Raw genomic sequence first — 26,787 nt, 5'->3', positions numbered from 1 at the left:
TTGCAAACAATGCAGCATTTCTTAATGTTTATATCTTTGCTAAAGAAAATCTCAATCTAATGAATGAGAGAAAATGACTTCTAGATCTGCATTATAGAAGAAAAACAAAGCTGACAAACACTAATGGTAACAAAGATGGGCAGGGCACAGGGTCGGATAAGCTTGGAGCTCAATTAGGTGACAGCTGAAGCCAGACTGTTCCAGGGAGCACTCAATCTCGATTGTAAATGTGCATGCCGCTCACTGTGTTCAATAATTAGTCCATACATGGTTTTATAACAAAATCCTCAATACTTAATATTGAAAATAAATCGCTCTTAACAATAAATAGTTGAAAGGAAAAATGTTAATATTGCAATCGAGTAAAAAGACATTTGGTGTTTAATGGTGAGTAAAGAGCCAGAGTGTCTTGCTCAAAATTAAATTGCTGGTTTGAGGGCTGGTATGGAGCAGTGAAAGTGTCCCACCCTCTGGGCCAGGAGGCCTGGATTCAAACCTTAAAAAACCTGTCCTAGAAGCATGTCATTACATATCTGAACAGGTCGATTCGCAGTACCTGTATTTTAAAATGCTTGCACATCTGAAGTGACATCTCCCCAGCTATCCATTCATGCCCCCTAGTGCTCAATACAGTGCTGCATCATATGTAGTTAAATATCAGTGTTACACTACTTTGCATTCCACTAGACATTCCACCAAATAGAGATTACTTGGATGATAAAATGAGCAGATTTAATATTTTATAAATTCTAAAAACTAATATGAGAGATTATATTAGTGTGTCAGTTAATAATTTACCTTTAAATCATTCAATTAAAATGATGCAGATGGAATCCAAAACTACAAGATGGAATGAGCGCAAAGATGTATCAGGATCAGAGGAAATACCAAATGTCTGGTGTACTATTGTAGAAAATTCTAAATGGAATGTAAAAGTACACCAGGGAAGATTTGCCATTTGGCTCGTACAAAGCTGGGCAATCAGAATGCTGGGAATAGCTCAGATACGTGACCATCTTTCCTGTGGAGAGCACAAAGTGGAGTGTTGATCATGGTCAGAAATCAACTAAAATAAAACAGGACAGGATGGGGAATAGCTGTTCTCCTTGGTTGAGAAGTTGATCACAAAGGGGCATAGTTTTAGGATAAGGGGCAGGAGATTTAGGAAAAAAATCATTTTCACTTAGTGGGTGATGTGAATCTGGAATACACTGCCTGGGACAGTAGCAGAGGCCAAAAACCTTACAACTTGAAAAAAAAAAATTTTTGATGAGCACTTCAAAATATCATAACACTTAAGGATATGAAACAAGTTCAAGAAATTGGGATTAGCATGCCTTTAGTGGTAGTTATTGTTGGTGCAGACTCGATGAGTCGAAGGGCCTTTTCTGTACTGTATGAATCTAAGGTTGCCAAGGACCAGCAGATTGGATACAAGTTCACATCTCTTAGTCCACTGAATGGAAAGAAATAAAACTCCAAAAAGGGAAAAGAATAGCCAGACAATAGGCTATTACAACATACATGCACTGAACGGTACCAGATTTTAAAATAAGACAACATAAAAATCTGCTGGGGATAGGGAGTATTGGAGACAGAAGACACTGCACGAGAGAGAACTTGTAGCATTTAAATTCTAAATGGCTAGCACATTGGAGCTAAATGAAGAATTTCATCCTATGAGCTCCTATATCGAATGGCCCCAATCCCAAATTTTTAACATTGTTCCATCCTTCAGGAACACAGCTTTTCCCACAGCCAACTGGGAAGCCAACAGACTCCTCAAGATATTCCATCGAATTAGTCTCGAGTTGCAAGAACAGTCTCTTCCTGCTCTTCATTGCACTTCTCAGGTCATCCACACCATATCCTGGAGATTCACCTTTAATTTTACATACAGTGTTGCTAGAGATTATCGTGTTGTGGTACAAACAAAAATGACAAACTTCTAACAAACAAATCCCAACAATTTGTACTTCAGGAAAAAAAAGTGGCAAAAGTGTGGTTGGCAGGTTGATTTTGATTGGCTGAGTTTTATTTCCTACAGATTCTAGGACAATTGTAGAAAGTTGGCAATTCTATAGGGAGTAGATATAATAGAGCAATTCCCAAATTCTTGGAAGCTGTGATCTCTCTTCCTAAAAATACTCTTTGGATTAATCACATTTCAAACACACCAAGAGGCACATTGGCTAGCACTGCTGCCTCACACGCCAAGGACCCAGGTTCAATTCCAGCCTCACTCAACTGTGTGGAGTTTGTATATTCTCCCTTTGCCTGCATAGATTTGCTCTAGGTGCCCCAGTTTCACTCCACAGTCAAATGATGTGCAGGTTAGGTGGATTGGCCATGCTAAATTGTCCCATGTTGTGCAGGCTAGGTGGGCAAACTATGGTAAATATGGGGTTACAGGGATAGGGTAGGTGTCCAGATGGAATGCTCTTCAGAGGCTCAGTGCAGACTCAATGGGTCTAATATAGGAACTCTATGATTCTTCAGGTGGTCAAATAGAAAAGAGGAAACTTGCTGCAAAAGATTCTCACATGTAATCAATCCGGATGTAAATCACTATCTCTTTGCCACCACTGAGTCAGTATTGTGGAACTTCCACCAGCACTCACCCAATTCAACTAGGAATCAGCATGTCCAGAATAAATATTAAAAATAAATCCACCTGTTACACCAATTGTATCTGCATGAACAGTAATCACTTATCATCAATGTTCAACCTTTGACAATGGTTTCTGTAGTCCTCCTCTGAAACACATCCTATGCCTGTCAGAAACTGACTGCAAATCAGTTTGCTCATTGTGGATGTAACTAACTAGACAGCCCTTTGAGCAATCAACATTTCTGGTTTAAGATTCCCACATTGTGGGACCGTGAGGAAGAGGAGGAATACTTGATCAGACTTCCACAGATTAAATCTGGGTCATCATTGCTTCCAGTTCCAAAAAGGTGTTCCAAAAATCCCCCCAAATTCCCCAATTTACCTCGGTATTGGCTTGGCTTGACTATACTGCCCACTTAACAGCCAAAACAGACAAACTGCCACTAGGTTAAGAAACAGACCAGCTATGATTGAATCAAATGAACTGGTGGTGAGCCATGATACAGTGAGCTACTTACAGTGCATTGCTGCTGTTGGACGGTTTGGGCATTCTGTAATTTCTTTGCAGCTTTGGGAAGATTTCCAGTGGCTGAAACTCAGGATATGGAGGAGCTCCTATAAAATAAAACAATTGGAGTGAGGTCAAACACTGACTAAATATAGAATTAGGATGGAGTCTTAGTAATCCATGAAGCATTCAAATCTTCAGGTGACAGTGACTTTAGCTAAAGTCATGCTTGAACTCAGCTGTTTAAGTATAACTTGGCAGGAGCATAATAACTAATTTCATACATATGGGGTGGACTGTCTAGCATGGACTCTGGTTCGATTCCAGCCTCAGATGGCTGTCTGTGTGGAGTTTGCACATTCCCCCAGTATCTGGCAGCATCTGTAAGGAGAGAAAAGAGCTGACATTTTGAGTCTAACTGACCCTTTGCGGATTCCAGCATCTGCAGTAAATTGCTTTTACTCCCCCCGTGTCTGCGTGGGTTTCCTCCGGGTGCTCTGGTTTCCTCCCATAATCCAAAGATATGCAGGTTAGGTGAATTGTCCATGCTAAATTGCCCATAATGTTCAGGGATTCGTAGGTTAGGTGCATTAGTCAGGGGTAAATGTAGAATAATAGGGTAGGGTTACTCTTCGGAGGGTCAGTTGGATTTGTTCGGCCAAATGGCCTGTTTCCGTACTGCAGGGATTCTATGATCTATTTGACCTAGCTTCCTACTTTCTACTTGTGGGCACTAAGGACACCTTTATAGGCTTAGCGTCAATGTTGTTTAAATTCATAAAGTTTTCCTGTAGCAGTGCAGACATAGCCTAAATGCAGAATTAACACCAGCATGAAAGGCGGCATTGCAGTCCTCATCAATCCAGACTGTCAGAACGTGATGCTAGAGACTCCACTTATGTAAATCAAGTCCTGACCTGATTCTAAACTGAAGTGAAGTCGAGCGAGACTCCTTCGTGCTGGAGAAGGCATATTGAATGGAGGCTAGTTCTACACCATTGTCATAGCAATTATACAACACGGCACATGTTCTGCTGTTGTGTAAATGGCACCAACAGTGGGTCGTGTACAGATTCTGTGAACTTCTTGGTAAATTCAAGTGTAGTCATATGTTCCCAGCTGATGGTAATACTGGACGACTTGATCTCAGAGTGAAACCTAGTTTCACAGGTCAGAAGACTAATGTGTGCAGTTGGTTACCATGGTGGTTAGTCACTGAACATATTTACAGTGTTCTTTACCAAAAGAACAAGAGAAATAATGAGTTTAGAAAGATCCTAACAAACAGCAAGCAAAGTCTCAGTTTGTTTCTTAGAAATATCCTTCACAGATTATCTATCCCAGTTGTGTTCCTTCTATATTAACTTTATTTTCTTATCTAACGAACTTTTACCAGGTTTAAGAAGTCTTTCTCATACTGATGATCTAAACTACTTCAGATGATAGCTGGAGGGCTTCTACACTATTCTTACTTGAAGCCTTTTGGACTTCACAAACTATAAACCCTTCTGCTAGGGTGAAATGATCTCCTAAACTAGGACAAAAATGACCAATTCTCCTGATAGGAAGGAACTGAAACCATGTTCTTCCGAAATGAACACCAAATAAATTAGAGGGATCTGGTCGTTTGCTTTTTTTCTGTCTGTCATAAACTTAGCATCATAAATTCTTCAATGAACAGGAAAGGACTAGTCACTTTATTGGGAGTTTTCTACAGACCATCCAATAGCAACACAGACACTGAGGACAAGATTGGGAGGCAGATTTTGGAAAGTTGCAGAAGTAACAGGGTTGTTGCCATGGGTGACTTTAACTTCCCTAATATTGATTGGAACCTCCTTAGTTCAAATAGTTTGTATGGAACAATTTTTGTTAGTTGTGTCTAGGGAAGATTCCTGACTCAATATGTAGACAGGCAGAGTCGAGGAGAGGCCATATTGGATTTGATGCTTGGCAACAAACCAGGTCAGTTGTTCTCAGTGGGAGAACATTTCGATGAGAGTGATCGCAACTCCCTTAACTTTACTATAGTCATTGAAAGGGTCAGCAGCAGACGGTATGTGAAAGTATTTAATTGCAGGAGGGGGGTTTACAACTGGGGCACATAAATTGGGAACAGATATTCTCAGGAAAATGCATGACAAATGTGGAGGCTGTTGAGGGATCACTTGCTGATAGTATTGGATGGGTTTGTCCCACTGAGGCAAGGAAGGGATGGTAGGGTGAAGGAATAGAACATAGAACATAGAAGAATACAGCGCAGTACAGGCCCTTTGGCCCTCGATGTTGCACCGATCCAAGCCCACCTAACCTATACTAACCCACTATCCTCCATATACCTATCCAATGCCCGCTTAAATGCCCATAAAGAGGGAGAGTCCACCACTGCTACTGGCAGGGCATTCCATGAACTTACGACTCGCTGAGTGAAGAACCTACCCCTAACTTCAGTCCTATATCTACCCCCCCTTAATTTAAAGCTATGCCCCCTTGTAATACCCGACTCCATACGCGGGAAAAGGTTCAAACTGTCAACCCTATCTAACCCCCTAATCATCTTGTACACCTCAATCAAGTCACCCCTAAACCTTCTTTTCTCTAATGAAAACAGTTAATCTTGGGTGACAAGGGATGTGGAACATCTAGTCAAGAGGAAGAAGGAAGCTTACTTAAGGTTGAGGAGGCAAAGGTCAAACAAGGCTCTAGAGGGTTACAAAGTAGCCAGGAAGAAACTGAAGAATGGACTTAAAAGCTAGAAAGTGCATGAAAAAGCTTTAGCAGGTAGGATTAAGGAAAACCTAAGGCATTCTACATTTAAGGAAGGAACAAGAGGATAGTCAGAGTGAGGATAGGGCTGATCAGGGATAGGGGAGGTAGCTTGTGCCTGGAGTCAGGTGATGGTAAGGGAGGTCCTAAATGAATACTTTGCTTCAGTATTCACTACTGAGAGGGACCTTGACATTTGAGAGGATAGTGTGAAACAGACTGATATGATCTAACAGGTTGATGTTAAGGATGTGCTGAAAATTTTGAAAAACATAAGGATGGCTAAGTCCCCTGGGCCAGACGGGATATACCCAAGGTTATTCAGGAAGCAAGGGAAGAGATTGCTGCACCTTTGGCGATGATCTTTGTGTCCTCACTGCCCACTGGAGTAGTGCCAGATGATTGGAGGGTGGCAAACATTATTCCCGTGTTCAAGGAAAGGAATAAGGATAATCCTGGGAATTACAGACCAGTCAGTCTTACGTCTGTGATTGGAAAATTATTGGAGAGGATTCTGGGAGATAGGATTTATGATTATTTGGAAAACGATAGTTTGATTAGAGATAGTCAGCATGGCTTTGAGAGGGGCAACTCCTGCCTCACAAACCTTATTCAAATCTTTGAGGACATGACGAAACATGTTGATGAAGGTAGAGCAGTGGATGGGGTGTACATGGATTTTGGCAAGGCTTTTGATAAGGTTCCCCATAGTAAGCTCATTCAGAAAGTAAGGAGGCATGGGATACAGGGAAATTTGGCTGTCTGAATACAGAATTGGCTGACCCATTGAAGATAAAGTGCGGTGGTAGATGGAAAGTATTCAACCTGGAGCTCAGTGACCAGTGGTGTTCCGCAGGGATCAGTTCTGGGACCTCTGCTCTTTGTGACTTTTATAAATGACTTGGATGAGGAAGTGGAAGGATGGGTTAGTAAGTTGCTGATGACATGAAGGTTGGTGGACTGGTGGGTAATGTGGAGGGCTGTTGGAGGTTGCAACAGGACATTGACAGGATGCAGATCTGGGCTGATAAGTGGGCTGAAAAATTGTGAAGTAATTCATTTTGGAAGGTTGAATTTGAATGCAGAATACACAGTTAAAGGTAGGATTCTTGGCAGTGTAGAGGAACAGAGGTCCATGAGGGGTCCATGTCCATAGATCACTCAAAGTTGCCACCCAAGTTGATAGGATTGTAAAGGAGGCCTCTGGTGTGTTGGCTTTGATTAGCGGGGGGGTTGAATTTAAGAGATGTGAGGTTATACTGCAGCTCTATAGAGAGTCCTGGTTAGACCACACTTGGAATATGTGTTCAGTTCTGGTCAATTCATTATAGGAAGGATGTGGAAGCTTTCAAGAGGGTGTGGAGGAGATGTACCAGAATGCTGCCTGAAATGGAGGGCATGTCTTATGAAGAAAGGTTGAGGGAACTAAGCAGGGAGAGAGGTGAGATGATAGAGATGAACAAGTTGACGAGAGTGAATAGTCAGAATTTTTCCCAGGGCAGGAATGGCATTCACGAGGGGGGCGTAATTTTAAGGTGATTGGAGGAAGGTTTAGGGGACATGTCAGAGGTAGGTTCTTTACACAGAGAGCGGTGGGTGTGTGGAACACACTGCCAGCAGTAGTAATAGAGTCAGATACATTCGGGACATTTAAGCGACTCTTGGATAGGCACATGGATGATAGTAAAATGAAAGGTATGTAGGTTAGTTTAATCTTAGAGTAGGATAAAAGGTCAGCACAATATCGAGGGCTGAAGGGCCTGTAATGTTCTACGTTCTATGTTAACACTGCAAATATCTGGTTAGGTATTATCTAAGTCAGTTGTTTGAAAATGATACATTTTCGTTACTTTTCCAAATGACTGTGACCTCAAACTAAAACTACTTTCACAGAATGGAAATCAAATCCATCGGCCTCTACTTTAAAAATCCAAATTCCCAATAATAATAAATTTGTTTTGGCCTTAAATCATAATAGTAATATCAGAGTCTCAATGCCCTGTGTTAGAAAAGTATTTGTGAAGTCTTTCAAGGAGGAGTTTCATAAAAGTAGAGTTCTTAATACTGTTCAAGAACATTATAAGCGTGAAAGTAAAGCCCTTCAGTGACATCAAAAGAGGTGGCAGAGTAATAACAGAATGAAGTAGTTAACATTAGGTAGGAAATTAGAGTTAAGATAGAAGGACACTTAAGGGGAGCCCTAGTGGTAACATTGCTGAACGATTAACCCAGACCCACATAATATTCTGGGGACCCGGGTTCAAATCCTGTCTTGGTGGTATGATGGAATGATGGAATTGAATTCAATAAAAAATTCTGGAATGAAGAGTCCACTGATGATCATGAATCCATTGTCCATTGTTCAGTAATGTGGTTCAGGGAAAGAAACAATTATCCTTACCTGGTCTGGCCTACATATGACTCCAGATTCAGCAGTGTGGTTGACTCTTAACTGCCCTCCAATCAATGAAGGATGGGCAATAAATGCTGACCCAGCCAGCGATGACCTCATCCCATGAACAAATAAAAACCACTTCACTGGGATTGAATATCAGCAAAGGCTTTTTCTGGGAAGCAGACTGAAACCTTGTTTTGCCGTTCATGTTAAACCTAGTGTTCATTAAATTAGTTGATTTACAAAGAAACTTACCTAAAGTAACTACTTCATACAGAAAGATCCCAAATGACCACCTGTGAATAAAAACAAAAGGTTGAATATAGAAGCAAGGTCACCCTAAAAGTATTAATTCCTATTTAGGCAAGTGTTCAACGGCACAACCAATTGATAATTCCTCGTGATATTTCCCAATCTTTGTTTTCAAACAAAATGGGCTGTAGTTAATGAGACAATGTTTGGAATTTTAATCACAGATACTTAACATTGTAACATGTCACCGGGGTGCATTTGACCATTTTCCATTGAGCGATGCATTTTATAGTTTAGGTATGCATCATGAATTAATCCACAAACAACAAGGTAAAGAGAGGTGTAGGTGTAGTGGTTGTATCAAGGGATTGGTAATGCAGAAATCCAGGCCAATGCTTTGGGGTCAAAGATTCAACTCTCACCAGAGCAGCCACTGAAGTATAAACATTGGTAAGTTAACTAATCCTGAGTTGAAAGCTCATCTCAGTTATGGTACTCATGACAATTATCATTGATTGTTGCAAAATCCATCTGCTTTAAAGAAGGAAATGTTCTATATGCGAATCTAGATCCACATGCATGAACCACAAAATCAGTATGCAGGTATAACAAGTAATAAGCAATGCAAATGAAATTGTAGTGTTTATTGTAAGTGTAGTTATTGCTGAAGGAAGAGAGTATTAAAAAGTAGGGAAGTGTTGCTGCAACTGTACAATGCATTAATGAAACCGCACGTGGAATATTGCATACAACTTTGGTTCTCACACTTGAGGAACAATGTAGTTGGAAGCAGTTCAGAGGAGGTTCATTAGATTGATTCCAGAGAGGAGTGGTTCACCTCATGAAGCGAAATTGAACAGTTCAGGCCGACACTCTCTGGAGTTAGGAATGAGAGGAGATCTAATTGAGGTAGATAGGATGCTACAGAGTTTGACAAAGTCAACAGGGAAAGGCTGTTTCCTCATGTGAGGCAATCTAGAATGAGAGATCATAGTTTCAGGATAAGGGGTCACAGATTTAAAACGGAGAGGAGGAGAAATTACTTGTCTTAAAAGGTTTGTAAATCTGTGGGATTCACTCCCCCAGAGTGTGGTGGATGCTGAGACATTGAGTAAATTTAAGGCAAGAAACAGATTTTTCATTAGTAATGGGTTGAAGCGTTATGGAGAGTGGGCAAGCCGTGATCATATAAAATAGTGCAGCAGGGTTGAGGGGCTCAATTTCGTATTCCATGTTCTTACATTATGTTCAAGCAAGTGGCTGATTGTAACTGCCTTCTGAAATCACCGAGCAAGCCTCTGTTAGGGATGGACATATCCATAAAAGAATAAATTAAAACACAGGAATAAGTAAGGAATGTTTTGGCAGGCAATTCAATATACCTCAGTGGTGTGTGGAATCTATAACTGATGCAGGAAGCCTAGTGATGGGAGATAAGGAAATAGCAGGAGAACTTAACAAGTACTTTGCGTCAGTCTTCACAGTGGAAGACATGAGTAATATCCCAAAAATTAAAGGGTGTCACGGGGCTGAGTTGAGTATGGTTGCCATTACGAAAGAGATAGTGCTAGAAAAGTTAAAAAGTCTTAAAATTGATAAATCTCCTGGCCCCGATGGGATACACCCTAGAGTTCTGAGAGAGGTGGCTGAGGAAATAGCAGAGGCATTGGTTGAGATCTTTCAAGAGTCACTGGAGTCAGGAAAGGTCCCGGATGATTGGAAGATGGCTGTTGTAACCCCCTTGTTCAAGAAAGGATCAAGGCAAAAGATGGAAAATTATAGGCCAATCAGCTTAACCTCGGTTGTTGGTAAAATTCTAGAATCCATCATTAAGGATGAGGTTTCTAAATTCTTGGAAGAGCAGAGTCTGATTAGAACAAGTCAACATGGATTTAGTAAAGGGAGGTCATGCCTGACAAACCTGTTGGAATTTTTTGAAGAGGTAACAAGTAGGTTAGACCAGGGAAACCCAGTGGATGTGGTCTATCTAGACTTTCAAAAGGCCTTTGATAAGGTGCCACACGGGAGGCTGCTGAGCAAGGTGAGGGCCCATGGTGTTCGAGGTGAGCTGCTGGGATGGATTGAGGATTGGCTGTCTAACAGAAGGCAGAGAGTTTGGATAAAAGGTTCTTTTTCAGAATGGCAGCCGGTGACGAGCGGTGTCCCGCAGGGTTCGGTGCTGGGGCCACAGCTGTTCGCATTATATATTAACGATTTGGATGAGGGAACCGGGGGCATTCTCGCGAAGTTTGCCGATGATACGAAGTTAGGTGGACAGGCAGGTAGTACTGAGGAAGTGGGGAGGCTGCAGAAGGATCTTGACAGGTTGGGAGAGTGGTCCAGGAAATGGCTGATGGAATTTAACGTGAGCAAGTGCGAGGTCTTGCACTTTGGCAAAAAGAATAAAAGCATAGACTACTTTCTAAATGGTGAGAAAATTAATAAAGCCAAAGCACAAAGGGATCTGGGAGTGCTAGTCCAGGATTCTCTAAAGGTAAACATGCAGGTTGAGTCCGTGATTAAGAAAGCGAATGCAATGTTGTCTCTTATCTCAAGAGGGTTGGAATATAAAAGCAGAGATGTACTACTAAGACTTTATAAAGCTCTGGTTAGGCCCCATTTGGAGTACTGTGTCCAGTTTTGGTCCCCACACCTCAGGAAGGACATACTGGCACTGGAACGTGTCCAGCGGAGATTCACACGGATGATCCCTGGAATGACAGGTCTAACATATGAGGAACGGCTGAGGATACTGGGATTGTATTCGTTGGAGTTTAGAAGATTAAGGGGAGACTTAATAGAGACGTACAAAATAATACATGGCTTGTAAAAGGTGGATGCTAGGAAATTGTTTCAGTTAAACGAGGAGACTAGGACCCGTGGACACAGCCTTAGAATTAGAGGGGGTCATTTCAGAACAGAAATGCGGAGGCATTTCTTCAGCCAGAGAGTGGTGGGCCTGTGGAATTCATTGCCACGGAGTGCAGTGGAAGCCGGGACGCTAAATGTCTTCAAGGCCGAGATTGATAGATTCTTGTTGTCTCGAGGAATTAAGGGCTACGGGGAGAACGCTGGTAAGTGGAGCTGAAATGCGCATCAGCCATGATTGAATGGCGGAGTGGACTTGATGGGCCGAATGGCCTTACTTCCACTCCTATGTCTTATGGTCTTATGGTCATACCCATTTCCCACCCTGAGCCCACAGTACATCCCTCTGTGGCTCGGATCCAGTTTTTACATTAAGTTTTCCTGTACTCACGTGTCACTCTTTTCTGTGATTGGTCGCTTTATGACCCTTTCGGGTGCAAGCCATTTAATTGGAACCTGTGCTGCTCTGTGGGATGACAACGTTCCAGTTTTGTAAACATCAAAGGCCAGGCTCAGACCAGCGAGTTTAACAGTTAAATCCTCATGGATCAAAATATTCCGGGCAGCAATATCCCCATGGATTACTTTATGCTTTGTGGTCAGATAATCCTATTCCAAATGGATAGACAGACTCAATAGTGTTTTGGACGCACAGCATTCAAATAGATTTCAATGAGAATGTTAACTGCAGTTCTGCTAAAAAAAACTGAACAGCTAATCTACAGATAACACCAGGATTTTCATTCTCTCTCATTGACCAGCTTCTTCCAGTTATTTCATCAAACATTATAGCTATCCCAAGCAAGCTACGAAGGGAGGCTTTTCCCCAGACACCAAACTAACCAACTCATTCTGAAACCAATTTAAGCTATAATAGTGATTTATAAATTACCAGTTCTATTCATTCTATCAATCCAACTCAGTTATAAATGCTGAATAGCTCTATATAAACAGCAGAGCTTTGAATAGGATTTTTTTGTGGAAGGCAGAAATAAGGCAAACTTCACAGTAGATAATGCTTCTTTCCAGTTCTCTTCCCTACACCACCACCCATACCCCCCTCCCCAACATAAAAAAAGAAACACATCCTTTTATAAACTGACTGACAGGGGCCAGCCTAATGCAACTGGGAAGAGAGGCTGCACTTTGGACAGCTTAAGTTTAAATTGATCAAAGTCTTAACAGGTGTCAGACGCCTTATGTCCTCTTAATAAACCAACCCCACACAGTGTCCAGAAAAAAAAATTGTATTAACTCTCAGGGAACACAATTACACTCCCAAAGTGATTTTAATTTACATTTGTTTTTGAGATATTTGCCTGTTGACACTAAAGCAGAACAAATGTTTGGATAGGTCAGTCATTCTTCCCACATGACAATGAGAATCAGACAACTCCTGAATGAAGGGGGAATCTATTCCCCTTGTTCAGAATTGTAAGGGATGAATCAGAACTTGGAAACAGTCGTGACATTGTTGTTTTTATCAACAGAGAGGAGCAGCCTTGCCAGAATTCCTTTAAAGTGTGGTAGAAACAGACGGTACACAAACTACACTACAGTTCTGATGACAGAACAATTGCTGCCTTCCCTCTCTGCAGATGTTGCTGACTTGCTGGATATTTCCAGCAATTGTTTTTTTATTTCACATTTGCAGCATTCAGCAATTCTTTTCTGTATTTGCTACTTTAAAGTGACATTAATTCTTGTCCTCTTTACCAAAAATGCAATACACCTTAACTCTATTTCGGAATAACGGCCATGAACCCAAGAGAACTCAGTGCCTTTTTTTTAAGATCAGGGAGGAGACAGTGGGGTCTGTAGATGCTGGAGACCAGAGTTGAGAGTACATTGCTAGAAAAGCACAGCAGGTCAGGCAGCAGAGGAGCAGGAAAATCGACGTTTTGGCAAAAGCTCTTCATCAGGAAAGGCTCCGGTCTGAAACGTCGATTTTCCAGTTCCTTGGATGCTGCCTGACCTGCTGTGCATTTTCCAGCAACACATTCTCAACCCCTTTTATCAACCTCACAGACCTAACTAGGGACTTTTATATTAAAAAAAGGGTTTTGACGACTTGTGTCAAACCTTTGGATTCCTTGGGGACAATGACAGTTATTCAAACTTTTACCATAGCCAATGATTTTTGGCAAACACATATCATTTCCATTTGTGAATTGAAGTGTGTTCTGGTTTTGCTAGAAAGCAAACACAGAAAAATGAGCCACTCAATTTTCAGTGACAGAAATTCTTAAAATATCAAAAAAGTCAATAATCACAAATTGCATTCCAGCACGGAGAGAGAAAAAAATTCAAGCCATAGTGCAACATTTATTCCTGGTGTAATTGTATATTTACTACAAAACTCCAAACACACTAACAATCTTCCATCCACGGCCTCCATTTAAATGGCCCATTGCTGCAGAAAGCTGCCATCATTTAGCAAAGACCTGTCACACCGCGGTAATACTCCCCTACAACCACTTCCGCCAGACAGAAGATATAGAAGCTTGCGCACACACACACACACACACACACACACACACACACACACACACACACACACACACACACCATCAGGTTCAAGAACAGCTTCTTCCCTGTCATTATTCAACTAAATAGTGCACTTTAAATAATGTTGATCTTGCCTCATGCACACCTTATGCAATGTAACTTGTATGCCTCTGTCTAGATGTTTTTCACTCAATGTCGTTGCTTATACGATCTGCCTATAAACAAATCTTTTCAATTTACTTAGGTACACATGACAATAAATCAAATACTACCAGTGGAGGCTGGCAAAACCTAGACACACTCTCAGCAACATGTTTTCAATCATTATTGCTAGGTACATTCGGAGGATCAGTACAGACTGGGGTTAGGTTAGACTAGATTAGATTAGATTAGATTAGATTAGATTAGATTACTTACAGCGTGGAAACAGGCCCTTCAGCCCAACAAGTCCACCCAGACCCATTCCCCTACATTTACCCCTTCACTAACACTAACAACCTTCCATCTGTGGCCTCCATTTAAATGGCCCATTGCCGAAGAAAGGCTGCCATTATTTAGCAAAGACTTGTCACACTGCGGTAATACTCCCCTACAATTTAGCTTGGCCAATACACCTAACCTGCACATTTCTGGACTGTAGGAGGAAACCGGAGCAAACCCACACAGACACGGGGAGATTGTGCAAACTCCACACAGTCAGTCGCCTGAGGCAGGAACTGAACCCGGGTCTCTGGCGCTGTGAGGTAGCAGTGCTAACCACTGTGCCACCGTGCCACCCATTGATTAGGTGTTGGGCTAAACTTCAAAATACATCAATGGTGGGACGCTGAGCTCCCTTCTGCGTGTTTGAAACTAATTGTTGAAGTCTAGTGGGAGATCCTTCAGCCCATCATGATGTCTGCGCCAGCTTTTCAAATGGGCAGCTCACTTTGTGCCATTTTCCTACCTTCTCCTGCATCCTGCACAATTCTGGTTTCAACAACAACAAAGAAAAATCCCTTTTGAAAGCTTCAACGCCAGTCTTCGGTCAAATTGATTCACACCATATGGTATCAAGAAACAGCTGGAGACACCGGATACTGCAAAGGCTATGGGCCTCATCATCATTCTGGCAACTGTGTTGAAGACTTGTTTCCAGAACTTGCCACACCTTCAGTCAAGCTCTTCCTGTACAGTTGCAACACTGGCATCTATCCAATAGTGTGGAAAATTGCCCAGGTATATCCTGTACATAAAACACAGGACAAATCTAACCCAGCCAATTACTGGCCCATCAGTCTACTCTTGAACAAAGTGACAGAAGGTGTGATCAACAGTGCTATCAAGCAGCACCTGCTCAGTAATACCCTGCTCAGTGACGCCCAGTTTGGATCCTCCAGGGCCACTCAGCTGCTGACCTCATTACAGCCTTGTTTCAAACATGGACAAAAGAGCTGAATTCCAGAGGGGAGCCAAGACTGACTGCTCTTGATATCTAGGCTGCATTTGACCAAGAATGGCATTAAGAAGCCTTATCTGAATGGAATTCAGCGGGAATCAAGGGGAATACTTTCTGCAAGTTGGAGGCATACTGGACACAAAAGAAGATGTTTGCAGTCATTAGAAGTCAGTCACCTCACCTCCAGGACATCTCTTCATCCTCACAAGTAGGAACAGTTTCTCCACAGTCATTGTGCTTATATCCCTCATGATATTGAGCACCATATTTCCTTAATCTTATTCGCAGATTCTCCAATATGTCTTTACAGATGATGTTCCTCATCAGTGGAACTAATGGCCTGATTTATTTTTCTTCCTTCTTTGCAAAATCATCATCTCCTTCATACAGCATGATAGCCAAAAACAGACCAGCAGAGGCTGAAACTGTTCCCTCTAGGTGGTTCAACATACCTCATGGCTCTTGTACATCATGACCCTATTAACAGAGAATATAATATCCATGTTTTGTTAACACCTTTCTCCGCTGGTCTGGCCACCTTTACTTATTTATACACACCAAGGTCTGCTCTTGCAACCTTTATATATAAAATATTGGGAAAGCCAAGTAGAATTGTACCATTATCGCCCATTCCATAGAATCCCTACAGCAGGCCATTCAGTCCATCAAGTCTACACTGCCCTTCCAAAAAAATATCCCACCCAGACCCACCAGTTCCCTATATTTTCCATGGCCAATCCACCTAATCTGCATATCTTTGGACTGCCAACATTTCAATGACCTTCCAAAGATCTGCATTATCTTTCTCATTTATAATGCCTGCAAGTTCTGTATGATCCACAAACTTCAAAACTGTACCCTGTACACTTTGTAGATTAACACAGATCAGGAAAAGCAAGTGGCCCAACGCTGTTTGGTGGGGAATTCCATGCCTGCATTAACATGTCAAACAGTCAATTTCATGCTCTTGTTGCCACTGTCCCATGTTGTTCCATAAGCTACAACTTCTCATGTCTGTTGTGTAGCACTGTTAAATGCCTTTTTAAAATCCGGGTACACCACATCAACCACATTGCCCTCATCAGAACCTCAAAAAGCTCTAGCAAATTATTTCAATAGAACTTTTCCTTAAATTCATTTTAGGTTTTCTCAAATAATGCTTTTTTTGATAAAAGTTTAGCATGTTGACAGCTTCTGAGAATTTTCTCCTCTATTAGGATTAAACTGACTGATCTGTAATTTCAGGGTTTACATTCACACCCTTTTTTAAATATTAGGTTAATAGCAAGTTTTCAGAAGATTTGTAGCTCAGGTTGAGGTTCCACATGTTGGTTTGCTCGCTGAGCTGGTTTGTTCTCAGATGTTTTGTCACCATCGTAGGTAACATCATCAGTGAGCCTCGGGATGTTTCTTCTGGCGGCTCATAGATGATGTTACCTAGTATGGTAACAAAATGTCTGAAAATGAACCTTCCAGCTCAGCGAGCAAACCTACGTCCTTAATAGGGTAATGTTTGCATCTTCAGCACCTTCCCAATTGCCAGGAAGAATGAACAGTTATAGCCATTGAATTGAAAATTGCAGAGGCAATCAGGATCTTTGGATCCGTCTCTTCCAGTCCTGGTGGCTGATCGACTTTAAATTCAGATAACCTGTCCATCACTTATTCCACATGAAGTACAATCCCTTCCAGTGATCACATTTTCTCCTCTTCATTGCCTCGGCAACACACAGTCTTCTTTCATAAGGACAAATCAAAACTATTCATTTAAAGCTTCAATTGCACCCCTTATCTGTGTGGTTTCTATCGGACCTAAAGACGACATTGGGAGTTTCTTTTGCATTGGTTGCTAGTCTTTTCTCACACTTCCTCTCTGCCATTTTTGCTTATATTATCACATGCATGCTGGAATCTTTGATATTTAGCCTGGTTCCCAATTGTACATTTTACACAACCTCTGTCATAAGCAGATGTTTCCTAATTTATCTAGTTTATTTTCTTTTGTCATCTGGGTTACTATTTCCTGACCTTTCCCTTTTAAGGTGGTATAGCTTGACTGCGCCTGAACACACTTTTCATTTAATGTAGTAGTTCAGCTACTATTTTTCCTGTCAAACTTCAACATTATGTATTCGATTCAAATCCACTGTTACCTCATTGAGGATGATTTTTCCCTCAATTATTCAATCCTACTCTAAGATTGTTCCTTGCTTTCTTCCATTAACAGTGCAAACTTTGTGATACAATGATCATGCTCCTTGAATGCTCCCCAGCTGACAGTTAGAACCATAGAATCCCTACAGTGTGGAAGCAGGCCATTCAGTCCATCAGGTTCACACCAACTCTCCAAACAGCATCCCACCTAGACCCACCCTATCCCAGTAATCCTGTTTCTCCAAGGGCTACTCCACCTAATCTGCACATCCGTGAATACCACAGGCTAATTTAGCATGGCCAATCCATTTAACCCTGCATATCTTTGGACTGTGCAAGGAACTGGAGTACCAGCAAGAAACCAACGCAAACAGTCACCCAAGGGTGGAACTGAAGCTGGGTCCCTGGTACTGTGAGGCAGAAGTGCTAACCACTGAGCTGCCCAAATCTATCTGGTCCACCTCTTTCACAAGAAAGAAGTCTAGCAGGGCCCCACATTCTCACAGGAGTGGTAGAAAGATTTCCAGAACATCAAGAACTCGTTCCATCCTATTCCCACCCCTCTATCTTAATTATTTGAATATATACTGGGATAATAAAGTCTCCCAAAATAACTATAATTTTTGCATCTATCTCTAATGACCTCAGATTTGATCCAGTTCTAGAGGTTACCTAGCCTTCACCTCATCTTTCACCCCTTCCTTCACCTATTCCTCTCTCTCACCTTCAGCTTTCTCCTCAATGTCTTGATACCGCACACTGCTCACATGCATCTTCACCCCTACAACTCACCTGGTATCCACTATAAACAGAAGTTATGAGGCCTGTAGCATTTGAAAGTTTTGGAAAAACTCAAACATTGCTTGAAGGTAACTTAAAAACCCTAATCTTATTTGAAAGAGACAAATCTGTCAAAATAAACATGCTCACAGTCTGTATTCAACTTAAAGGAAAAAGTGAAAACAATGAGGACATTCCACACAATCATACCAAGATTGAAAAGTGGCTAGCCCTTGAATATTAAGCAATGCAAAAATTGCACTTTATCCGATGGATAATCTACTCTAATGGATTTGATTGTGCTTCCACTTTTACAATGCTGGCATTTCCCTGAACAGCTTGTTGGAAGTGACAAGCCAGCAAACATTTACTTTCTCAAGTCAAATCCCGATGTTCACTCACTGTTGTAAAAGTCTATTTAACCTAAACTACAGCATTTCATAATAACTCAAAGTATGGAGTAGACAATGATAATCTATGTTTCTTTTAAAATAAAACTCATTTTTTCATAGGGGTCCCATTTCCAAACCATGGTTTCCAATGTGTTTTTGTGGGGTCAACATCACCTGACAAAGTGTGCCCTCCAAAATAGTGGAAGGCCCAAATCTGAAGTGCCCACTTCTGCCATGGTGCCAATAACATCACATGGGCTTTAAACGTACCCCCAATCACATGCTGATGGAACTTGGCAAGACAGGAATGATTGATCTGGGTAAGAATCCTGAGATCGAGTCCTGGCTGCCAATTTTTAAACCTCACTGATGGGAATATCCAGGCTAAAAACTTTATTTATTAAGCTGCAAGAACAAACAGCATCTCTTCTTAAGACTAATTATATCTCAGCATAGGAAGACTTTGGGTGTGTGGTAATATATAAATGGATAGCACCTTTTCAATCGGTGGAGATAGTGCTGCTTTGAGCCTACATGTTCAGAAACCCTGTCGATATCTAAAATAAGGAGGTTTTTAAAATCCCTTTTTCAATCAATATTCAGTCCCATTGACAAATACTCCCTTGTTCAAATGTGTCATCACTGTAAGCCTTTAGGTGGCGCTAAGTCACAGTAAAAGGTCACACTATTCAATGTGAACATCAAGTCTTCCCAGCAGAAAAATAGGAAATGAGAGGCACAACTCAATAGTTTAGGATGTGCAGGTTAGGTGAGGCAGCCATGGTAAAAACCCCATGTGGGTCACAAGAATGGGTTTGGGGGTTGGATCTGGGTAGGATGCTTTTCAGAGGGTCAGTGCTGACCCAATAGGCTGAATTGTCTCTTTCTGCACTTTAGGGATTAGATTAGATTCCCTACAGTGTGGAAACAGGCCCTTCGGCCCAACAAGTGCACACCAACCCTCCGAAGAGAAACTCACCCAGACCCATTCCCTACATTTATCCCTGACTAATGCACCTAACACAATGGGCAGTTTAGCATGGCCAATTCACCTAACTTGCACATCTTTGGACTGTGGGAGGAAACTGGAGCATCCGGAGGAAACCCATGGAGAATGTGCAAACTCCACACAGACAGTCACCTGAGGGTGGAATCGAACCCAGGTCACTGGCGCTGTGAGTGCCTCACAGCGCCATTATAATAATATAATTATAATTCTCAAATCATTTACAGCCAATATGTTAAAAAGCAGAATATTGTTTTGTGAACCTTCAACTTCTGGTTTAGGATTCAAATGATAGTCTAAAGTCCCCTAGACGCCTGTGAATGGACACTACTGGCTTGGGACAGACATTTATATTAGACTTGCCAACAAATATTTTTACTGTGAAAGTGACTTTTCATGTTCTAGTATGTAAAATTATAGAAGCATAGTAGAACACAGCCTTTTGTTAAGGTTTATCCTTCACATGTGGGCAATATTGACTGGGCTCGTATTTATTGCCTTTCCATAATGCCCTGAAGATGGCAGTGATGAGCTGCCTTCTTGATGTCCATCTGGTGTAGATGCACCCACAGCATTGTTAGGGAGGGAGTTCCAGAAATTTGATCAAGAATCTGAAAATGCTAGCACTGTCTCTTGGAGAGAAAAGGCTTCGCTTAAACCCATGTTAGCTTTTTTTTGGTCCACAACCTTGCAAGTTCTCAACTTGTGACAATACTATTGCTTTTTTAGGTGTATTTTCTCCTGGTTTTCTTTTTATGAAGAGAGGTTGAGACAGTGGTATGTTCCAGGCTAATAAAATAAACTTGAGGAGTTTTTAGGTTATTTTTAAGCAAAATATTGGAACAATAGAAGCACGAATGGGTGGAGTCAGGCTCCCACAGAACCAGGCTTTTAATTTTGTTTTCAGCAGTTGTTGGGGCTTTGGAAAGTGGAAGCTGCTACATCCGTTCCAGCTAAAAGCTTGGGTTCTCTTTCTGCTGCCAGAATTAGATGTGAAACAATCTGTTTTACTGACTTTATCTTTACCAAGGCTATATTTATGGGATGTTACTGTATTGGAACAGTTGCTGTTTAGTGGTTAAATAATCCATTATTCTGTTAAGTTTTCCAATAAAGTTATATCAATTCTTTTGTTTGTATTCTTACCCAGCAGTGTGTTTTGGTTAAAGCCAAACAGTGTGACCAATCGATATCTGGAAGACAGCACTTTACACTTTCCTTTAAATAAAAAGATAAAAGTCAGGGTCTAGCCTATCTCCTTGCTGGGTGTTTGAATTGGTCTATGCAAGGTTTGTGAAGATTTGTAGCTCAGGTTGAGGTTTAGGGTGTAGGTTTGCTCGCTGAGCTGTAGGTTTGATATCCAAACGTTTCATTACCTGGCTAGGTAACATCATCAGCGGCGACCTCCAAGTGAAGCGAAGCTGTTGTCTCCTGCTTTCTATTTATATCTTTCTCCTGGATGGGGTTCCTGGGGGTTGTGGTGATGTCATTTCCTGTTCGTTTTCTGAGGGGTTGATAGATGGCATCTAGATCTATGTGTTTGCTTATGGCGTTGTGGCTGGAGTGCCAGGCCTTTAGGAATTCTCTGGCATTACTTTGCTTAGCCTGTCCCAGGATAGATGTGTTGTCCCAGTCGAAATGGTGGTTTTATTTCCTCCGTGTGTAGGGCTACGAGGGAGAGGGGGTCGTGTCTTTTTGTGGCTAGCTGGTGTTTGTATATCCTGGTGGCTAACTTTCTTCCTGTTTGTCCCACATAGTGTTTGTGGCAGTCCTTGCATGGAATTTTGTAGATGACGTTGGTTTTGACCATGGGTTGTACTGGGTCTTTTAAGTTTGTTAGTTTTTGTTTGAGAGTGTTGGTGGGTTTGTGTGCTACTAGTATTCGGAGGGGTCTTCATAGTCTGGCTGTCATTTTTGAAACTTCTTTGATGTATAGTAAGGTGATTAGGGTTTCTGGCTGTGTTTGGCAGCCTGGCACTCCAACCACAATGCCATAAACAAACACACAGATCTATATACCATCTATCAACCCCTCAGAAAACGAACAGGAAATGACATCACCACAAAACCCCAGGAAACCCATCCAGGACAAACATATAAATAGAAAGCAGGAGACAATAGCTTCACTTCACTTGGAGGTCACCACTGATGATGTTACCTAACCAGATATCAAACCTACAGCTCAGCGAGCAAACCTATTCCCTAAATTGGTCTATAACAAACTACAAGGGGCTGTCCAATACCTTTTCCATGTGCTCTATAGAATCAGCTTCAGCATTTCTTCAGGTAGCTCTCAGTGAAGACATATCTCAGCCGGCTGCTAAATCTTCTCGAATAGATTCAGAATCTATGATACTTTTTTATTATGCCTCACCCAGGAAAAGAAAAATGATTTATTTTAATGTCCTTTGTGCAACCACTAGGCATCTCAAAGACCTTTACAACCAACGTTTTAGGTTGCAGTTACTGTTATAGAATCATAGAGATGTACTGCACAGAAACAGACCCATCCAGGCTGACCAGATATCTCAACCCAATCTAGTCCCACCTGCCAGCACCTGGCCCATGTCCCTCCAAACCCTTCCTATTCATATACCCATCCAAATGCCTTTTAAATGTTGCAATTGTACCAGCCTCCACATCCTCTGGCAGCTCATTCCATACACGTACCACCGGCTGCGTGAAAAAGTTGCCTCTTTAGGTCTCTTTTATATCTTTCTCCTCTCACCCTAAACTTAGTCCTCTAGTTCTGGACTCCCCGACCCCAGGGAAAAGACTTTGCCTATTTATCCTGTGTATGTCCCTCATGATTTTGTAAACCTCTAAAAGGTCACCCCTCAGCCTCCGACGCTCCAGGGAAAACATCCCTAGCCTACTCAGCCTCTCCCTATAGCTCAAATCCTCCAACCCTGGCAACATCCTTGGAAATGTTTTCTGAACCCTTTCAAGTTTCACAACATATTTCCAATAGGAAGACGACTAGAATTGCAAGCAATATTCCAACAGTGGCCTAACCAATGTCCTGTACAGCCGCAACATGACCTCCCAACTCCTGTACTCAATACTCTGACCAATAAAAGGAAAGCGACCAAACGCCGCCTTCACTATCCTATCTACCTGCAACTCCACTTTCAAGGAGCTATGAACCTGCACTCCAAGGTCTCTCTTCAGCAACACTCCCTAGGACCTTATCATTAGGTGTACTGTTATACTGTAATAATAAGGAAACTGTTATATAAGGAGAGGCAGCAGCCAATTTACACACAGCAAACCCACATAAGTAACCATGTAATAACGACCAGATAATCTGTTTGCTGTGATGTGGATCGAAGGGTAAATATTAATCTGAACGCTGGGAAGCAAGTTCCCTTCTCCTTTGAATCCAGAGGATCTTCTACATTCAACTAACGGGAGCAGATGATTTCAGTTTAACACCTCGTCCAAAGCACACCATCTCCGGTAGTGCAGCAATGCCTTAGTGCAGCAATGCCTTACCACAGATATATCGGTCTTGTCTTTAAACTTGGCTCAGTGATTAGCACTGCTGCCTCACAGCACCAGGTACCTGGGTTCAATTCTAGCCTCTGGCAACTGTCTGTGTGGAGTTTACACATTCTCCTTGTGTCTGTGGGTTTCCTCCAGGTGCTCTGGCTTTCTCCCACAGTTCAAAGATGTGCAGGTTAGGTAGATTGGCCATGTTAAATCGTGTACAGTGTCCAGGGATGTGTAGGTTAGGTGGACTAACCATTGGAAATGCAATGTTACATGGACAGGATAGGGGAATGATTTTGGGTAGGATGCTCTTCAGAAGGTCAGTGTGGACTCGTTGGGGAAATGGCCTGTTTCCACACTCTAGGAATTTCATGATTCTAGATTCAAACAGAGTGCGTTAACTACTTAACCACAGCTGACAATTGTTGGGAAGCAATTATTTCCACCCCACCCCCTGCCTCAGGAACATGAAAACCTCTATTCCATCCAACAGCTAACCTTCCCTAATTTAAGAAAAACAAACTCTCCCAATTTCTCTCCCAACTCTGGGGAAACCACCTCGACAGTCTTTCTAAGGTGTTCACGTCTTTGCTGTGGTACTCAGAATCATAAAATTATCCCTGTGTAAAAGGAAGCCATTCAGCCCATTGTGCCAGCACTACCTATATTAAGAACTGCCCAAAATTCTCAAATTCTCCAATCTTATGAAAAAAGAAACAGAACAGCACAAAGAAGCAAATATAAATTATTTCAATGCAGTGTGGTACATCTTGACAAATCAGTCAGTTGCGTCACTTGGGTTACGTATTGGCACTTGAATCTATGTTTGGTGAGAAATCTATCACCTCCACTAATATCTCAGAGTTAGATGATTGACCTGAAACGTTATCTCTTGTTCTTTCATCACTGAATATTACCAACCTTTAGTGCTTTTATTTCAGATTTCCAGTAGCCAAAATAAAGCTTCCTCCGAAGTTACAATTCGTTAACTTGTCCCAATGTCAATTTGTGTGAAAATGTTTTACTTGAGTAAGGCTGTAGTTTTCCAGAATTAACGAGGGGCTATTTGTGCAACTTTTGGAAAGTTCTGTTGTAGTGAGATGATCTAGAGGAAACTTGCCCAAAACTGCTTGAATGTCACATCTTTTATATCTTTAATAGTGATTCACTACAGTATCTGCCTAGCTTCAATAATGAAAATAGAGGCTAAATATGCATCATAGATCTGACCATCATCTCTGGTGCACCCAAGTTAAAGCAGTATTTCCAGCATAAACTTACCAATCCACACGCTACTTGCATTGCAATGCTGTACATACTTTTCTCTGTGAGATTCAGCACTACTTCCCCAGATTCAGCTGCAGTCTATTGAGACATAAAGAACAGGTATTAGGATAACAAACTGACTATTCCAGGTAAACTCAACGGATGCAAACATCGAATCCCAACACTATACAACAAATTGCAGCCTTATTCCATCACTGGAAAACAAAAGGTGCAAAGAATTAGAATTAAATGTTATTGTCCAATGTACAGAAGTACACGAGAATGGGGAAAAAAGTGTAAATATTGCCATTCTCAAAACACCATCCTTGGCTCCTAGGTTCAAAATCAAGTCTGGATTAGAACAGACCATTCATTGTGGAATCTTAATGTCTATTATTTTGACTATCTTGTCTTGAAGTTCAATGGGACCTTATCATTGACCAGAGATCAAACCAGACCAGCTACTTAAAATACTGTAATAACAAGAGCAGGGAAGAGGCTGAGAAACTCATCTCCTGTCTTCAATAAGCTTGTCCCAATCTACAAAGCTCACAGCAGGTGTGTGATGGACTTGTTGGAGCTGCAGGTATCAGTCACAGCATAGTAGTATTCACAACAGACAGTCCACTTTACCAGCACTGCAACCACCACCTCAAAACATTCATTCCCTCCTCTCCTAATGCACTGTGGTAGCAGCATCTACCATCCACAAAATGAACCATAACAACTCACCAAGACTCCTCAAAGTTTCTTCAAAACTCACGACCTCTACCATCCACAGTCAGCAGATACATGGGAACACCACCTCCTGCAAGTTCCTCTCTGGAATATCTCAGGAAGCCTGACTGGAAAGGAAACTCATTTATTGTTGAACATCAAAATAGAGCCCCTTCTTGTGACATATATGGGCTATTTACCATCCCAATACAGACTGTTCTGCAGACCCATCCTGGAATCTGTTTTATATTGGACTCCATATTCAATGACCTTTACAAGGAGATTCATTAGTTAATCCCCATGGGCCTTGTAAGAAAGTTATCACCCCCTCCAAGCAACTCACCATCTGACTTGGAAATATATCACCATTCCTTCATTTACATGAAGTCAAAATCCTGAACCTTCTTCCCTATAGCATTGTGGGTAACCTTACACTCCAAAGGACTGCAATGTTCTCTTTTTGAGCTCTGGTATGGGAACGGATTTCCATTGTTTGCCTTATTTGTAAACAAATATTCCTACACTGTTCCTTAATATGGTCAGAAGTCACAGGACACCAGGTAATAGTCCAACAGGTTTCCTTGAACTTACAAACTTTTGAAGTGCTGCTTCTTCAGGTGAAGGGAAGTGAGGTCACTTCACCTGTGAAAGCTTGTGATTTCAAATAAACCTGTTGGACTATAACCTGGTGTCCTGTGACTTCTGACTTTGTTGATTCCAGTTCAACATAGGCACCTCCACATCATTCCTTAATATGGTGTGTTTATCCTCAAAAGGGTGTGTCATCTCTTGCTATTTCACTGACCATACAACAGAGACCACCACGACAGTTGTTAAAGGATCTGTAACCAGGGGCAGAGATTTTGGCTTTGAAGAAGCAGGTTTAGAAAGGCGTTTTTTTTCCACCTAGAGGATGATGGATATCTGGAACTATCAGCCTGAAAGGGTGGATTGGGCAGATACCACCATAACAGTTAAGATTACCAATGGCAAACTAAATTCAACTTGAAGAAATGCAAGGTAATGCACTTGAACAGGACAAACAAGGCTAGGAAATACATGATGAACAGTTGGACCCTCAGAAGGACCAAGAATCAGAGGGACCTTGGTGTGAATGTCCATCAGTCCCTTAAGGTATCAGGACAAAATGGTTAGGGATGACATATGGAATACTTGCCTTTATGAGTTGAGGCACAGAGTTTAAGAGCAGGGAGGTGTTGCTGGAGTTGTGTAAAGGTGTCGAGGAGGCCACATCTGGAGTGTTGCATGCAATTCTGGAACACACATTGCAGGAGGGGTGTGATTGCACTGGAGAGGGTGCAGAGGAGATTTCCCAGGATATTGCCAGGACTGGAGTGTTTCAGTTAAGGAGAGGGATTGGACAGACAGGGTTGCTTTTCTTAGTGCAGAGGAGTCTGAAGGGGGACATGACTGACTTGTATAAAGTTATGAAGGGCATAGATAGGGTAGGCAGGAAGATACTCCCATTGGTGGAGGGATCAATGACCAGGAGGATAGATTTAAGGGAAAGCTCCAGAGGTTTAGAGGAGATGTGTGGAAAAACCTTTTCACCCAGATGGGGGCTGGGAATCTGAATCTCACTCCCTGTGAGGATAATAGATTCAAAAACCTTC

General features: G+C 41.7%; 1 protein-coding gene across 3 annotated transcripts in view; it reads right to left on the bottom strand.

Annotated features, from left to right (window-relative positions):
• Nucleotides 1-26,787, bottom strand: part of LOC122540180 (tyrosine-protein kinase STYK1) — a 112,486-nt gene that overhangs the window by 8,494 nt on the left and 77,205 nt on the right. For all 3 annotated transcript variants that reach the window (XM_043675524.2, XM_043675522.2, XM_087980647.1), the window contains 4 exons: nucleotides 24,452-24,535; nucleotides 11,792-12,009; nucleotides 8,536-8,576; nucleotides 3,130-3,226 (listed from right to left, as the gene is read on the bottom strand). In XM_043675524.2, the coding sequence (XP_043531459.2) occupies nucleotides 3,130-3,226; nucleotides 8,536-8,576; nucleotides 11,792-12,009; nucleotides 24,452-24,535 (440 nt within the window). The remainder of the gene's footprint in view (nucleotides 1-3,129; nucleotides 3,227-8,535; nucleotides 8,577-11,791; nucleotides 12,010-24,451; nucleotides 24,536-26,787) is intronic.

Source organism: Chiloscyllium plagiosum, unplaced genomic scaffold, assembly GCF_037043375.1.
Source record: "Chiloscyllium plagiosum isolate Xiang-an unplaced genomic scaffold, Cpla_swu_hap1 HiC_scaffold_37, whole genome shotgun sequence".
Lineage (NCBI taxonomy): Eukaryota > Metazoa > Chordata > Chondrichthyes > Orectolobiformes > Hemiscylliidae > Chiloscyllium > Chiloscyllium plagiosum.
This window is presented reverse-complemented; position numbering and strand designations above follow the sequence as displayed.